This window comes from Lineus longissimus, chromosome 15 (assembly GCF_910592395.1).
Source record: "Lineus longissimus chromosome 15, tnLinLong1.2, whole genome shotgun sequence".
NCBI lineage: Eukaryota > Metazoa > Nemertea > Pilidiophora > Heteronemertea > Lineidae > Lineus > Lineus longissimus.
In genome coordinates, this window is record NC_088322.1 from 14,963,105 (window position 1) to 14,980,699 (window position 17,595).

Here is a 17,595-nt window from a genome sequence, read left to right on the forward strand (position 1 = left end):
GCCTCGGGTAAATGAACGAGGCTTCCTCGATCGAACCTCCGCTGCTTGGCGGATAGGGTCGAGGTTACCTGGACAAACGAAAAAGGGCGGGAAAATTTGCGGGTAAGCTGTATCCAGAAACACATGTCTATCATGAAACTCGGAGGGAATTCATGCATGTGGTTCCTGTAACTGTTACTTACTTCACAACAAGTGAAGTTAGCCAAGCGATATAACTCAACATGCAGCTCATTCAAATCTGTTTGTTTAACCACTCTTTCGGTTGAGTTTTGCCGGACAGCTATAACCCGGCTGTAGAAGGGCGCCTAGCGGCGAGGGGAGGAGCGGGGAATGCCCATCGTGGGTGATTCTGATCCCATTCTGATAAACAATTTCGAATTGCGCGTTTTCCTATGTTATCACACGGTAGGCTTACATGATGTAAATAGGGAGCGTATCTGGACCTTCCGTTGTAGTTTAGTATGACGTTTTCAGAAGTCGTTTTCATAGGCCTATCGATCTCGAATAGCATGCCGGTACAAAGTAATAACGCCAACAACTGATTTTAATGTGGCAGTATTTACAGTTTTAATTTTTACATGACAATTCCATTGACACTCGCCAAAGCAGCAGTAAACCATGCCCCTTATGGAACGCTCCTCCTGTGTTCACTCTAACACACAAACCCCGCAGGTCAAGGGACAGGTCCGTGTCATATGCGGCCGAGTTTCGCACTGTTGTCTCCCCCATTGGTAGCACAATGGGGTCTGGTTCATACAGCCGTGTGAGGTTACTGAAAAGGAATGAAAATTGGAGTGCTTTCATTCTCAAATAAACGGATAGACTCATCTTCTTTGCATTTATGGACGATTCACCATGTTGGCTCCGTGGATGTGAGCTGAACATTGTCAAAGAATTGAGGGTCGAGATGATTTGCTTGGACCCGATTGACATCACAGCCTTCGCATGATGATGACGATGATGATGATAATGATGAAACCAACACAAACCTTGACCTTCGTCCTCCTCAGCGCATTCCCCGCAGGAGAACCTGCAATGCGTGCTCATGTAGACAGGGCTCATGAGGCACTCCCCACGCTTCGCCCATCGTTGACACTGCCATTGCGTGTCTTCGCATGGCTGACAGAACTCGCAAGTCCTCGCGCAGCGTCGTCTCATCTTGGCTTGGTGTCGTCTGTGCGTGCACTGGCCAAGAGACTTGAAAATCCAACAGGAGCCTGGCCCGTTGTCGCGGCAACCTGAAGCAGAAAGTGGAGCGCTAAGAAAGGAAAGCGCATCAACATCGTTCTTGTGAAACAGTCAGCCGACAAGTATTATGTCCTCATACTGATGTTTCATGCTCATGTCTGGTATGAAACCAGCATGTTCAGATTATCAATTCAAATTTCGATCATGGTCATGAACCTGTGCCACCACTATCGACCCTCTCAACGAGTTCGTTCAAGTAACTCTTGCTTACCCCGAATCGGCTCCTGTGTCGTAGTTGTGGTCGTTGTCGACGTGGTTGTTGTTGTGCTGGGTGTAGTGGTACCTGTTAATAGAAATGAAGATCAATTGCCAGTTCGCGTTCGAGAAATGCAAACGCAATCTTCAGCGGAGCTTGCTTGGCCTGGTCTGTTACGTCTCGAGTCTTGCCTTCTCCTTACTCAGTCGTCACAAGTCGATTTGATCAATGAGAGGGACGGATGGTTCCTAGATTTGGAGGAGCCTCAACAAAAGACATACCTTATAGTATAAGCCGCTGTGGACTAGTGGCTCGGACTCTTTCTTGGTGTTCAAGTGGTCCCTGGTTCGAACCCCACAGTCGGCGTGAGACTTTAAGCGGGTCTCTTCGTCGAACTTACATGTCAGTCCCCTTTTTTGAAACATTGAATGAGTAGCTCATCTGATCTACTGATGTGAAGGTTGAAGATACCGCAGTTGATATCAGTCTATAAACTCCAGCATTAACTTTAACTTTTAGCTCACATACTTGGTTCGCACAACCCGCACGTCTGTCTGCAGTTTGCCTCCATGTAGTTCCTGTAATAGTAGATTCCGGTCGTGCAGTGTCCGATAGATGCCCAATTGTAACAGAAGAAGGACAGGTCACTACACTCTGTTGTGGTGTCTTCAGTGGGTGTGGTAGAAGTGGTGGTAGGTGCAGTGGTGCTTGTTGCTGAAAGCGAGATGTTTATTTTTAAAGGATATTAAAAGTGATCATACTGGGCGCAGTGGTTCAAAACAATTTAACGCTGGCAATAACTTAACTTGGCGATAAGTATACAAGAAGGGGATAACACGCACGTTAGTGACTAAATTCGTTTTGAACAATCAGGCCATGAACGACTTTCAATCTTCTATGTCCATGCGATGTTAAAGCACTAACCTAGGTTGCAGAATCTGCAACTGAACCCACAGCTCTCCTCCATGAATCTCCTGTACACATGCCCCTTCCTACAGTATCCCAGAATCGTCCAATCCCCACAAGAAGATGACAGATCTACACACTCGGCTTCTGTCGTGGTGGCGGGCGTGGTCTTAGCTAAGAGGTAGAGAAAAATTATTAAAAATAAAAGAAAAATTAGCAGTTAACGGCCTGCAACGTACGCATAATAGTTCGAAATGGTCTCGTTTCAGCAAAGATGAGCCGGCTGCTAGCTGTGCAGACTGGCATAGGAATTTTGCTGATTCGCAAACGTGAAGAGCCAGTTCGTGACACTCATAAATAATCATACTTAGTTGGACACGGAATCGGAGAAATTTCAAAGAGTCGTCGGGCGATGAATACATTTGCATACTTTGTACCTCGTCGGCTGTAGCTCATCGTAAGTGTTGCGAAACCTACTGGTCCGCAAGGATGACATCTTGTTTGTCATGCTCTAGTTGCTTGGTTTGAAATTTAATGCCGATATCCTATTGATCATACTAACCGAGTTGGCAAAATCCGCAGGTCAATCTGCAGTTCCTCTCCATATACTCCCTGTATCGGTTAGCCAACGTGGTGCAGTGCCCTTGACTTGCCAATGTTTGGCACGAGAAAGACCTATCAGTGCAAGGAGTGAATGATGTTGTTGTCATTTTTGTGGAGGCTGGCGCAGTGGTGGTAGTGGTTGGCGTAGTCGTGGTGGCAGTCATTGTGGGAGTGGTGCTAGTGGTCGTTGTTTGGGTTGTAGTTACTAACAAGAAGAAACGACAATGTAATGAGAACGCCGAAGAACAACTGAATCGACCAGCTCTCTTCGTTTGCAATGTGATCACCTACATTTTATCTCTTACGGATCTTGTTGCGACCATGTGAACAATTTTGATCTGTTTCTTTTAGTGAAGAAGCTAGAACCAACCAATTTCATATCTCTCTTAACGCGAGACAGGCCAAGGATGTCTCTTCACCACATCATTTGGTTGGCTCCCGGTTGGCTGTCGTATTGAACTATCCTTGTTGTTTAGTGACTTTTAGTAAGCTAATGATTATGTAAACTAATGTTACTCACTCGGGTCACAGAGTCCACACGTGATTCTACAGTTCTTCAGCATGTATCGTCTCCACCGCCATGATTCACAGTGTCCAGTTGTCGCCCAGAATGTGCACATGACGTTCAGGTCGACACATTCGAGTGGTGCCGTTGATGGAGAAGTGATGGTTGGTGTGGATGTTGAAATCCTTGTAGTGCTAGTCGGCATCAAGGTGGTGGGCCTCGTGGTAGTTGGTGTTGTTGTAGTGGGTGTGGTAGTGGGCGTGGTAGTAGTAGCAGTAGTAGTAGTAGGCGTAGTGGTAGTGGTAGTGGGCATGGTGGTAGTTGGTGTCGTGGTAGTTGGCACAGTTGTAGTGGTAGTAGGCGTCGTGGTAGTGCTAGTTGGCCTCGTAATAGTTGATGTCGTGGTAGTAGGCGTTGTGGTAGTGGGCGTCGTGGTAGTTGGGACATTTGTAGTGGTGGAAGTGGCAGAAGTTGTATTGGTTGAAGTGGCTACTGTTGTTACTTCTGGTTCCGCGAATGTCACCTGTTGTGTTATTGTCGCCTCTGTCGTGGTCGTCATAGGACATCTTACCACCGGTTTCCCCGGGCAGTAACACTCACAGTCTTCACCGAGAAAAGAGTCGACGGCATTGCATTCTTTCTCGTCGCAATCTCCTAAAAATGCGAAGAATGGAATCAAAGTAGACCATTGATGAGATATTGTGGAAATGTTGTAACTCGCCGTTGTCTACTTCAGTTGCCAGAAACGGACTATCGTTTGCGTTTGCGTCATAGCTAAGTTGCGGTAGCATCGACACACGATTGTGTCGAAAGAACATTAACCTGTGCGACTCCCATGGTCGTCCAACTGCCTCGTTCCGGACTCGCTCATTGGACAGAGCATGCCAGCAATACATCTAGTTTCGGTCAAGTTTGAGAGAGCCAGTGTCCCTACCTGAGCAACGATACATCTTGTTGAAGACAGCGACGTCCAAGAAACTGAGACCATCCGCGTTTCCGATGATGTCCTGTTCTCTTGGCTCTTTCGTCACTATGGTGGGAAGTTCATTCCCAGAGAAAGCCTGCTTTCCGAAGTGCATGATGCTTTCATAGTCGTACCGGACCTGGGTGTCCTCGACCACGTTCCACGTGTACCGCTGCAGGTTGAAGTACTGTCGTGGGTCGATGTTCTCCCGGGCAATGGTGATGTATTGGTCTCTGTCAGGCCTGGTGTGCTCGTGCAGGCGGCCCAGGGCGTGACCGAGGAGGTGGAGAAGAACTGGCCTCTGCAGGAAACGAATGTACATTGACTTTATTGACATAAGTATAAAATATAAGGTGAAGCAGTAGCGGCGCTTGAGTGAAAGAAGAGCAGTTTAGGTGGTGAAAACCAATGTCAGTTACTCAGTGATAGTGGATGAGCAATTGATCCCCATCGGGTTTGATCTCTTCATCGAGACAGCCGGGGCGTGGCCAAGGAATTGGGGAATGACTAATATGTGTGACATGGCACAGACAACAATCTGCATCTTAGTACCTGGAGATAGTCCCTGTATTGGAAACTACGACCTACCGTTCGACAACCCGGTGTCAATGTCACGTCTTGTTCTCCGCCCCGCATCCCCGCGTATGAAGTACATCTCGTTCCGTTACGGAAGACAAGCATGTTTCTGTTCGAGCCCCTCCAAGCTCGAGTAAATCTCAGGCAAGTAAGCGTCTCTAGTTCATCGATGGCGTCTTCTATGATTTTGATATCTTCGATAGCTGCAAAAGCGGTGAATTTGTGGATGGAATACGAACTCAAGCTGGAATAGCTGAATGTTTCCCAACCAAATTACAAGACGGCAGTACGCATACTTGCTTACTTTACTTACATACTTATTGTAGGCGATGGGTTAGCGGGAGGCAGGGAGTAGAATAACACCAATGATAGATTTAATACACAGTCAGAACAGAAAGGCTGACTGGACGCCGGGAAAGCAGAGAGCTAAAGTGATAATTGATAAGTCGTAGCAGTTGGAGACAAAGAAGATAGCTACAACGGTTCCTGACCGATTTTACAATACTTACTAAAGTCATCTTCTACAATCTCGTAAGCTATCAGTGCATTTGGCCAATACCGCATTGTTGACTTCAGTGGGCTGCGTCTCCTTCTGATGTTCTCGTCGAATCCATTGGTATAGTCGTCAAAGACAATGCCTTCGCTGAAACAGATGAGTTGAGAGCTGAGCGTCAACTAATTTTTAGGTTTGGGCGATTTGCAAGGCCCAGGAGAAAATATACGATATCAGACAGAGAGTCGCTCAGTTATCCTATGACATGTCCGTGGGTGAGCGACCCGGAGTCTAGGCCACGACCACAGAGGTGACAGGCCCTCGATCAGTCTTACCACTGCGCCACTCTGGCAGCTTAGCAGTTCCTGAAGCAGTGGTACATGTAGAAGTAAATCGTTTAAAGTAGGTTTTTAAAGTAGACAACGGCAGTTTAGGTTTCAAGTCGGCGTTTGGGCCTTATGTTGCTGGACTGCTGCTGCAACGCTACTTCCATTACCATTAATATATGATGTGCCTGCTGCGAGTGGTTTTCATGAGGCAAACTAGTCTGCGTCAAAAAAGAGTTTAAAACCAGTCTTTACCTTTCTTCGATGTTTGCCCATTCATCTGATGAGAACATCATGTCCAGCTCCACTGTCACGTGATCAATTAGATTAGCGCCGGCTGCATTGGAAAGAACATTGAGAAAATTTAGATCAGTTTTTAGTTCTGTCCACCTCCGTTGGGTGTCATCACTTGAGTTAAACATGGCTCACATAGTGACACTGATAAAAGTTGACTTAAAACTTTTGTGGGTAAAATGCAAACACTCTAAAATACACCGATATATAAAGCACAAAGGGGGCATCAACATCAATTTTCATCCTGAATCTGGAGGACTTTGGCGACTTCTGAGGGGGCAGTAGGCCCTTGCTGCTTGCCTCCCTAAATACCCTCCTGTAATCCAAACCAAATATTTTGTACATGTATATACCACCAGATCATGATGTCATGGACCTATTAGATGGGTTCAGACCCATGGGGATGTACTTACTGAGAGGAATACCTTTGTTCTCCTGCAGGACTTGGTCGATACTGGCCTGGCATACAACCTAAAAGTGGGAATAGATGTATGATACATACTGGCCCATCCTGGCACCAGTTGTTTTCAATATACAGTACATGTACTCCGCCTCTCGATATTTCAAATGTTATTGTATATGACGAAGGACAAAAAGCCTGATCTCAGGATGATATTGGCCTGGCATAAAAACATGAACAGTGGGCATAGATGCATGATCGACACTGGCCTGGCAAACAACCTGAATGTAGGAATAGCTGTATGAACAGCCCCAAGTTCGTTCTCCAATGAGATCGTAGGATGTGTTTATGTACGGAGACTACCAAAATGAAATCATAACCATTTTTTGGGACCATTTTATGAAGTTGGTGGCGGAGGGGTGCATGTTGAAATTTTGTTACACGTTTATATCAGACGGTACGTTCTTACTTACAATTATGAAAAGGTGAGTAAAGCTCATAAACAGATACATGATGAAGAATCGCTGTCACATTTAGAAATATGGTCCACGTTTTGTAATAGTTTTAATGCATTACTGCATACGCTTCAATTGTCAAGAGCTTTAGTAGGGATTGCATAAGAAATCCCGGAACTCGCACTGTCTTTGAGATCGTAGAACACAATCCTTATCACCAGATTACGACTTGGTTTAAAACGACAATATTGACATGTGATTTCAAGGTTAAAGTACCGGAAGTGAAGTAGGAATCATTGAAGGTGTAGTGGTGCTCGTCCACCTAAAAATGTCTGGGCGGCCCTGAGCAATTTTGTCTTCACTTGAAATCCTAAAGCAATTCGAACTATTTAAAAACAAAGTGAATACAAAATTCAAGGATTTCCAGAGAACTGACTCCCACACTTGAAATTGGCATTTGGTTCATATTATGAAAGACTTCTGATTGCTTTAGGATTTCAAGATCTAGCCAAAATGGTGGTATCTAGTCAACCCTTCAGTCCCCGATTACAACCTCCCTGAGCTGTGACATCAGCCCAACTTGCTCTCCTCAATAATTCGAAAATCGTTCCTTTTCCCCCCAAAAATAAAAGAAGCTAATTGTAATGAAAAATACACTTTATGGGCGTTGCCTCAGCCAAAGTGCAAAACAACGCAATGAAGGATTTTACTAGGTCGGTTTGTGTGCCTTGAGGCGTAGTGTTTTGTGCGTGCTCACTGTCCGTCATATAACCGCCGTGGTGAAACGTATCCACACAGCTAGCCGCTATTTTCTAATCTTGTGTCGCATCGTCTATCCGGCTGAAATACGCTGCCGGTGTTACAGTTGAATGTTTCTGAGTGTTCCCTTCATGGTTTGGCAACGCTGAAATATAGATTGGCGCGTTTTTCTGAGTTTCCCCTGGAGAAGTCATGTGGTCTCCCCAGCGGTTGTTGTATAGAAACACTGACGCATGGGGCTAAACACAGCGAAATGGGTTATGCCGTCTGTGTGAGACGGTTAAGGTGAAAGGCCTTACAATTTCACTCAATTTTTTAACATGTTATATGATCTATGCCACATTTGCATGATGCCGTGAGATTTTAAGGCACGCTTGTGTAATGATTTCATTGAATTACAATAAAGGGCCTGGACGCACCCGATCATATATTGACCTGCGCTGAAAAAGCAACTATTTGTATATCGTTTGCATTCCGTGCTGTTTATCATGATCTAGATCGGCTTGGTCACGTGTAAACGGCCCTAATGTCTCTGTAACTTTCCACGCTATGATGGTGCATTTACGCTTGGGTTACGCAATAATCCAGGTAACCTCGACCCTCCGCTCAACTGTAATGTGTGAATGGAGGAGACTGGTAAAAGAGTCTTTTTTGTGCATTTTCATATTTTTTGGAGAACATCCGCTAAATTTTCCCTATTGGATTATTCTTCATCACATCACCTTCTCAGAACGTATAACGTGCTGAACTTATTCGGTGAAGGTAAATCACATTAAAAAACTATAGATTGATATCGCAGATAAAAGCCATAGTAGAGCACTCGCGCGATTTAACACGAATGTGAATACGTTTAGGACAAATGAATGGCCGACTCACAAGCACGAGCGGTTCGTCCGCACCCATCTATAGGCTTTTGGAGATGTCAATATATGTTTCCTTGTGGCAGAATTAGGCTATTCATATTTAGGATGATCGCGTTCGAATAGGTAAAAAAAAACCTTTTCGAACTTTCCGTCTAAGAATTTGTTTAAAGTATGTCGAAAGAAACAGTCACCTTACTTATATCACAGGCTTTCTATTCAAAATAGAATATGGATAATATTTATCGAAACAGAAACGTGTATAGACTCTCTTAGCCATAACAGACCACCACATCGTTTTTGATTAGGGCGATGTGAAAAAATAAAACATTTCATTAATTTGATAATAACCTGCGGCCGAGGCTTTAGTCTTGTTATATATTTTGAACCAGCAACGAAGGAGGGAGCCATTGTGTGTCTTTGATGACTTGATACATGGAGACACTGACACAGCCAGGGTAACCGAGAGACATTGTCGAGAGCCAGGAGGTAACCTGGTGACATTGTCATAACAACGGTAATCTGGACTGTCGCAGCCAGCAGGATAGCCTGGAGACATTGTCACAGCCAGGGTAATCTGGACTGTCGCAGCCAGCAGGATAGCCTGGAGACATTGTCACAACCAGGGTAACCTGGACTGTCGCAGCCAGCAGGATAGCCTGGAGACATTGTCACAACCACGGTAACCTGGACTGTCGCAGCCAGCAAGATAAACTGGAGACATCGACACGACCATGTTGAGTGTGATCGACATCATCAATGTGGTCCACCATCAGTATTGGGCAGTGATCATGTTGGCTGACATTCAAGTCTAACTGGGTGTCCACACCCAAATCTCAACACTTAAGTAGGCCAATTGGCCCAGGACAAAGAGGGGCTATTCATTTAGAAATGTGATCGCCTTGGGAAGTTTTGATCTTCTTTCAGATTTTGTTGATATTTGATGATTTTTTTTTCAAAACACTGAACGGGTGACCCGGGAAAACGTGCAGCTATCAAAAGTTCGATATCCAACAGATTATTATACCAGATCGACGGAATTTTCGTGGTCAATGCCATTACCTGTCTGTCTCAGAAATTACAGTTTCATTGCTCTTAATTTTTTTTCAAAGTGAAGGAAGCAAAGGACTATAAAAACATCGGAAATCGGGTTACAACGTAATTCCACGAAATCTCCAAGACACGTCTCAGTGGAAGTGGTGATACCGCTTACCATGATAAAGCAAAACTGTATTGGATTAATTCATGGCGCAGACAAGGAAGTGGGTCGGAAATCGGAGTAAATACACAATCGCGAGAGACAAATATTTTTTTCCCCGTTTACTCTGTTTTACTGCACACTGCTGTCACTCTTACTGATGCCCACCATCCCCCCTCTGATCATGTAAGTTGACAACTGGGCATATGTCTTCTCAGACGGAATCATGCAGTTTTGTCGGCTAATAATAATAATATTGAGTTCTTATAGAGCGCTTTTCCATATTTGCCTGATCAAAGCGCTTTTGGGATATCATATTATTTATTACTCCGGTCTCCACAGAAATCAATCAGGGGTTTCAAGGAGCAACCAGAAGGCGCATACTTGAACTCGTCAAATCTGAAGACATTCAGTAGAAAATAACGTTTTGTCATTTATTTCCAAATTTCCCCCATTCGTCAGCATCAAGTCAACAGGCACGGAGGAGAAGTATGTGGATGATTGTGGTAATGCATCGATGAATACTCATGGACTTCGGCAGAGTGTCACAAAAATCGGAATATTTAAGGACGTGTCGGATACCTTAAAACTAAAGTATGCTGTACAGCCGTTGTTGATTATCTGGAGTTGTCATGTAAGAAAAGCTCTTTGCTTGTCAAGTTGGGTTGAAATATCAATGGTTAGCTCACAGCATGTTAGGAATATTCAAAACACAATGACATTTCTCAATATCACGGTCTTTCTCCAAATTAGGTTTACATATCCAAAGATGAGATTATAAAATGCACTTGAGTCACACTGAAGCAGAGCGTTTTAGCTCCTCCTTGCAAAAAAAGTGGGGAGATCATCTTGATACCATTTTTGATTTGAGCTACTTTTTAAGGTCGCAGAGGTCAAACGGTATCAATGGGCAGTTAACGAGTCAAAGCTGTGGCAAGTAAATTAACCACCAAGGCCAAGTGTTTGAAACTTTGTATGCATAACCAACCACAGTTGACACCCAACAGCGAATTTCGGTTCAATGTAATTTTGGACTCGGTCACTAGGGGACCAAAACAAAAAACAAGAAAAGTGCCGTATTATATAGTGGTGACATAATGACCGTATCACGTGAATTTTACGATAAGGTTTTACTCCTCAAATATCGGGCAGATTGTCAGCATACATTTTCATCTCAGATATATCTCAATAAGGATATTGCGCGCTGCCTGGTTTCGTGTGTTGGCCAATTTGTGAAGTGCACATTGGTGAAATATATTCACGATGTCATGCAGGGCCGCACAATAGAACATCAGCCATTGATTTTCTCACGGTGCTTTTCTACAACGGCGAGGTGGGCCTTTAATGCCGACAAGCCGCCAGAAAAAAAATCAAATAGAAGTGTACATATCAACAGCGAGGAATGAATCATACATGTTGGGTCAGATAGGTGAATATAATTGAATCGAGTTCGTTGCGTGATATTCAAAGTTGTTTCTTCTTATACCGTGAGAATACCCTCGATTCACTCTTCTAACACTGTTTTGGAATATGCAAGCCAATCCCCCATATATATAATGCCTTGTGAGTCTAGAGCACAGAAATTAGTCTAACGCTTATTCCGCCAATCCCAAAAAACATCACGATTCATGCTACATCAAAATGAATGATTTTTGTTCCTATATAGTCAGGTTTGAGGGGTCAAGGCACACACCAAAACGATCAGGAGAACTTGAAATAATGGGCTCAGCAAAAAAGAAGAAAAAAAACCGGTCAAAAACGCCTGTATATTCCCTTTATGGTAATAATAATAATAATAATACGAGTCTTATATAGCGCAGTATCCAACCATTAACTGGCCGCTCAAAGCGCTTGATAGGCCTCTTTAAAAAGCAAATGTTTAAGTTGTCCCTTGAAAGATAACAGAGAGCTGCAGTTCCTAACAGTTGAAGGAAGTTTGTTCCACAGCTGAGGGGCTCCAATTGAAAATGCTCTACCACCGACTGACATGACATTGGCCTTTGGGATAGACAGAAGAACGGGCGATGAAGAGCGCAGAGTTCGAGAAACGGTATGAACGGAGAGAAGTTCTGAAAGGTATCGGGGAGCAAGTTGGTGAAGACACTTGTAAGTAAGAAGGAGAACCTTGTACTTGATGCGCTGTTGCACAGGAAGCCAATGTAGAGACCTGAGTACTGGGGAAATGGAAGATCGTTTCTTGGTCTTGGTAATTAGGCGAGCGGCAGAATTTTGTACCTTCTGTAGGGGTATAATTGTTGAATTGGGACAACCAAGGAAAAGGGAATTACAGAAATCCAGGCGAGATATTACAAGAGCCTGGACATATAACCTGGTGGTATTTGGAGTTAGATATTTTCTGATTTTCCCGATGTTACGAATGTGAAAATTGGTGGCCCGTACACATGTGTTAATGTGTTCTTTGAAATTGAAATCACGGTCCAAGATCACACCCAAATCTCTTGCAGAAACAGAACAATATGCATTAATTTGCATCAATGATACGGATGGCGGGGAGATTAATAGTGCTTAATAAAGTATTCACGGTATACGTCATCCGTGACTCCATTTTGATACTTTTGCCGAACCAATCAATTTAAGGTACTTTCGGAATTCTTAATATGTTCCTTGAACCCTCAAACCTCGGTATGGACACCATGATCCCGACTCAATCATGAATACCAGAAGAGGTACTGAAATTGTCGGTGCGGTGGCCATCTTTGAAGCCAATTCGGATATTGCTGGCCAATCAATTCATTTTGACAATCTTTAAGCTGTTTATTTTCCTCCTAAATTGACTCCACTAAGGAGGGAGGGTGTGAGATCAAGAGGCAACCTCGACTAAAGGCTTTGATAGAATGAGACAAAATGTCGTTGTAAATCAAACAATTGAAAGCGAAATACAGTGGAACTACCCTTTGCGGGTACCTCTCAATTATGGAAATTCTCTCTATTAAGGACACTAGTTCTGGTACCGAATCGGTTGTTTTTATTCAATTTGACCTCTATAGTCAGGACATCTGTCTATTAAGGACAGCATTTGTTAGAGAGTTTCTACTGTAATGGGTAATCTAAATAGATTCAATACATTCACAAACTTCTTTCATTCGAAGCATCGAAGGCAGCTAATTCGGCACATCAAAATATCCTGAGAATCTTTTGTGATTTAGATCGTTCGTGTCAAGCCTTTGCGATCGTGTTCCTGCGAAAGCTTTGTCACTGTGCTTATCGTTATGGGACAGGCGACGTTATCACCGCTGTCATTGGTCAATCAGGAAGAGCAGTGGCCGCTATTTTCTCCCGCGTTGAAAACAATGAAGAACAATGGCGGGTGTGGTGTGAAATTCGATATTTCCTAAATCAACAAAAATAGTTTTCGTAGTACTAAGTGTTGGAGGACGTTTTTGAACTTTCGTTTAATGAGGATAAAGTTTAGCAGAAAGAAGGAATTTCACAACGATTCGTTAGTGTGTGAATGACGTTTTTGAACTTTCGTTCAATGAGGATAAAGTTTAGCGCAAAGAAGGAATTTCACAACAGTTTGTTAGTGTGTGAAGGACGTTTTGGAACTTTCGTTCAATGAGGATAAAGTTTAGCGGAAAGAAGGAATTTCACAACAATTCGTTAGTGTGTGAAGGACGTTTTTGAACTTTCGTTTAATGAGGATAAAGTTTAGCGGAAAGAAGGAATTTCACAACGATTCGTTAGTGTGTGAAGGACGTTTTGGAACTTTCGTTTAATGAGGATAAAGTTTAGCGGAAAGAAGGAATTTCACAATAATTTGTTAGTGTGTGGCTATTATCATTTCGAAATCCGAGGATTTTGAAACAGGGCAATAACGTTTTGATGTGACCTGGCTTAAACTGTTCTGCCAGCAAGACGTTTCACAGTTTCAATTATGCTTTAAAATTCTTGTTATCAATTTTAGTTCATTTACTCCTGCGATTTGTCAGCGTAATTAAATTGTTAATTTAAGAACCCACCGTGAACAACCTTTTCTGGTATGAGGGGACATTGATTTTTAAAGAGTGGTCACCAAAAGGTCAGTGTATTTCCTGCATCTCACAGTACATCGGCATAGTTCCCTGACTTCGCATTTGGGTCGTTTCGCAATAACCATTATGACCATCTCGCTCCTGTCTAGTATCCCCCTTGTATGAACATTCATGAACCTCCCTATCAATGATATGAACTGCCAACACATTTGGGGCCATACTATTACTCTCTGGCTTCTTCCGACTTGGTGACCTGTTGTTTTTCTCATTTCGAGGGGAACTTCCACTGGACTTTTGACAAAAGAGATAAATCAACATCTAAAGCCACGCAAAATAACTTTTTTTTGTTGGGCGAAACTATGTAAGGGGTTTATGATCATACGATACGCGTTTGGGTAAGCACTGGATATCGCGCCTTTAGCGCATGTCCCGACAGGCCCGATGAGAGTTAAGCATCCTGCCAAATTTCGTTGTGGTTGTCGGGCCGATATCGTGAAAACATCTGGCAAATAGACGACTTGTCGCAGTGATTCCGCGCGACAGGACTGCGTCCGGAGTCTCAGTTTGGGCTGATATGATATAATGGATTACCGCAGTAACGATGTTCTGGAAACTGGTATATTCAATCTCATTTCAATTTTCATTTTCTAGAGCTGGCTGATCAGCAACAATGGTTCGGATCGGCGTATTCCTGGTGGCGATTACCGTAATGGCCAACGGTAAGTGCCATTAAAGCTAATTCCAGTCCTATTTTCGCACCTCAGAATGTCAAGTGCTATCGGCCGAAATTTCACAGTTTTGATGAAAAGCTTTAAATAGTTCAATGCCAGATTGATTATCGAAATCATATTGCAGAACGAAATATTTTTCGGTGCTGCCATCTGTCGCTTAAAAAGTAAACTGATTTCCAATGCACTCATATATCTTCGGCTTTACCTCTTACCTTTAGCAAACATTCTTAACCAGTCAACTACAAAAAGAAAGAAAGCACACTTACTAAAAGTAAGAAATTAATGAAGCATGGTTAATGACTTTCACCCCGAAACTAATTTGAAATGTGATAGTTTGTAGATTTTAACTTCAACTATGATGCTTTAACATTCATAAACACATTCTTCATCAACAGTAACGCTAACTTCTACCTCAATCGCGACGTCTTCAACTCCTTTGAGAAGCTCGTTATCTTCTTTATCTGTTTCACCGTCTTCAACAACAATTGTCACATCGCCGGCACAGACAATTACCTTGCAAGATGCACGAACTTTTACTTCGACGTTGTCGTTTACAAAACAATCAGATGTCTTATCAACAGTTACGCCCACTACAACATTCCCGGTGACATTTTCAACACGATTGAGTAACTCATTATCTCTGTCACTGACTTCATCGACAAAGGCGACATCGTCGGCACAAACGAGTACATTTTCGTCAGTGATTCCAACTTTACCTCCAACTGTGTCGTCCACAACACCGTCAGGTTCCTCATCAACAGTTACGCTAACTTCCGCTCCAACTCTGGCGTATTCAGCACCATTGAGTACCTCGTCAGCTGCTTCAATAACTCTGTCCTCAACGCCATCGAGAAGTCCGTCGACTGCAACACCAACTTTATCTCCAACTTTCACGACTTCAACACAATCAAGTTACTCATTGTATGTATCACCGACATTAACATTTATGTCAAGTTTCGTACCAGCATCGACTTCAAACTTGACGTCTTCAGCATCATCAAGTGGCTCGTTATCTGTATCGCCGACATTAGCAACAACCGTGACATCGTCGGTAAAAACCAGTGCCGCATCGACAGTTACACCAACTTCAACTTCTACTGTGACTTCGTCAATACCATCAGGTACTTCGTCCTCTGCAACACTCAGTTTAGCTTCTACATTAACGGCATCAGCACCACCAAGAAGCCTAACAACAGTCTTACCGACTTTAACACATACTTCGAGGTCTTTAACACCGTCAAGTACCTCGTCAACTGCTACACTAACTTTGACTGCATCTGTGACATCTTTACAAAAATTAAGTAGCTTGTTATCTCTATCACCGTCTTCAACAAGAACCGTGACATTGACAGCTTTATCATCAACAGTAACCCAAACGTCTTCAACATCAGTGATTTCCTCGTCAACTGCTGCGCCCTCCTCAACAATGCAGTCCTCGACAAGCACTGGAGTATCAACCGCGCCCTCCTCAACGATGCAGTCCTTGACAAGCATTGGAGTATCAACCACTCCCTCCTCAACAATGCAGACGTCGACAAGCATTGGAGTATCAACGACTCCCTCCTCATCGATGCAGTCCTCGACAAGGATTGTAGTATCAACCACTTCCTCCTCATCGATGCAGTCCTCGATAAGCACGGGAGTATCAACCGCGCCCTCCTCAGCGATGCAGTCCTCGACAAGCACTGGAGTATCAACCACGCACTCCTCAACGATGCAGTCCTCGTCAAGCACTGCAGTATCAACCACTCCCTCCTCAACAATGCAGTCCTCTACAAGCACTGGAGTATCAATCGCGCCCTCCTCAACGATGCAGTCCTCGACAGGCACTGGAGTATCAACCGCGCCCTCCTCAACGATGGAGTCCTCGACAAGCACTGGAGTATCAACCGCGCCCTCCTCAACGATGCAGTCCTCGACAAGCACGGGAGTATCAACCGCGCCCTCCTCAACGATGCAGTCCTCGTCAAGCACTGGAGTATCAACCACTCCCTCCTCAGCGATGCAGTCCTCGACAAGCACTGGAGTATCAACCGCGCCCTCCTCAACGATGCAGTCCTCGTCAAGCACTGGAGTATCAACCACTCCCTCCTCAGCGATGCAGTCCTCGACAAGCACTGGAGTATCAACCGCGCTCTCCTCAACGATGCAGTCCTCGACAAGCACTGGAGTATCAACCACTCCCTCCTCAGCGATGCAGTCCTCGACAAGCACTGGAAAATCAACCGCGTCCTCCTCATCGATGCAGTCCTTGACAAGCATTGGAGTATCATCCACTCCCTCCTCAGTGATGCACTCCTCGACAAGCACTGGAGTATCAACCGTGCCCTCCTCAACGATGCAGTCCTCGTCAAGCACTGGAGTATCAACCACTCCCTCCTCAGCGATGCAGTCCTCGACAAGCACTGGAGTATCAACCGCGCCCTCCTCGATGATGCAGTCCTCGACAAGCACTGGAGTATCAACCGCGCCCTCCTCAACGATGCAGACCTCGACAACCACTGGAGTATCAACCGCGCCCTCTTCAATGATGCAGTCCTCGGCAAGCACTGGAGTATCAACCGCGCCCTCCTCAACGATGCAGTCCTCGTCAAGCACTGGAGTATCAACCACTCCCTCCTCAGCGATGCAGTCCTCGACAAGCACTGGAGTATCAACCGCGCTCTCCTCAACGATGCAGTCGTCGACAAGCACTGGAGTATCAACCACTCCCTCCTCAGCGATGCAGTCCTCGACAAGCACTGGAGTATCAACCGCGTCCTCCTCATCGATGCAGTCCTTGACAAGCATTGGAGTATCATCCACTCCCTCCTCAGTGATGCACTCCTCGACAAGCACTGGAGTATCAACCGTGCCCTCCTCAACGATGCAGTCCTCGTCAAGCACTGGAGTATCAACCACTCCCTCCTTAGCGATGCAGTCCTCGACAAGCACTGGAGTATCAACCGCACCCTCCTCGATGATGCAGTCCTCGACAAGCACTGGAGTATCAACCGCGCCCTCCTCAACGATGCAGACCTCGACAAGCACTGGAGTATCAACCGCGCCCTCTTCAATGATGCAGTCCTCGACAAGCACTGGAGTATCAA

The 17,595-nt window shown here is 44.5% G+C and overlaps 1 protein-coding gene across 1 annotated transcript; it reads right to left on the reverse strand.

Annotated features, from left to right (window-relative positions):
- Nucleotides 1-647: 647 nt before the first annotated feature.
- On the reverse strand, nucleotides 648-4,408 carry LOC135499450 (integumentary mucin C.1-like). The gene is made up of 8 exons (XM_064790194.1): nucleotides 4,393-4,408; nucleotides 3,474-4,112; nucleotides 2,913-3,158; nucleotides 2,369-2,524; nucleotides 1,973-2,158; nucleotides 1,460-1,531; nucleotides 990-1,238; nucleotides 648-772 (listed from the first exon to the last, which is right to left on the reverse strand). Exons 1-8 carry the CDS (start codon nucleotides 4,406-4,408, stop codon nucleotides 648-650), a joined length of 1,689 nt encoding a protein of 562 aa, XP_064646264.1.
- Between the last annotated feature and the right edge of the window lie 13,187 nt (nucleotides 4,409-17,595).

Coding starts and splice junctions, on each gene's coding strand:
- LOC135499450 (XM_064790194.1), bottom strand. Junction 1,532..1,972: donor GTGCGGGTTGTGCGAACCAA/GTATGTGAGCTA, acceptor TTCTATTAACAG/GTACCACTACACCCAGCACA. Junction 1,239..1,459: donor GACACAGGAGCCGATTCGGG/GTAAGCAAGAGT, acceptor TTTCTGCTTCAG/GTTGCCGCGACAACGGGCCA.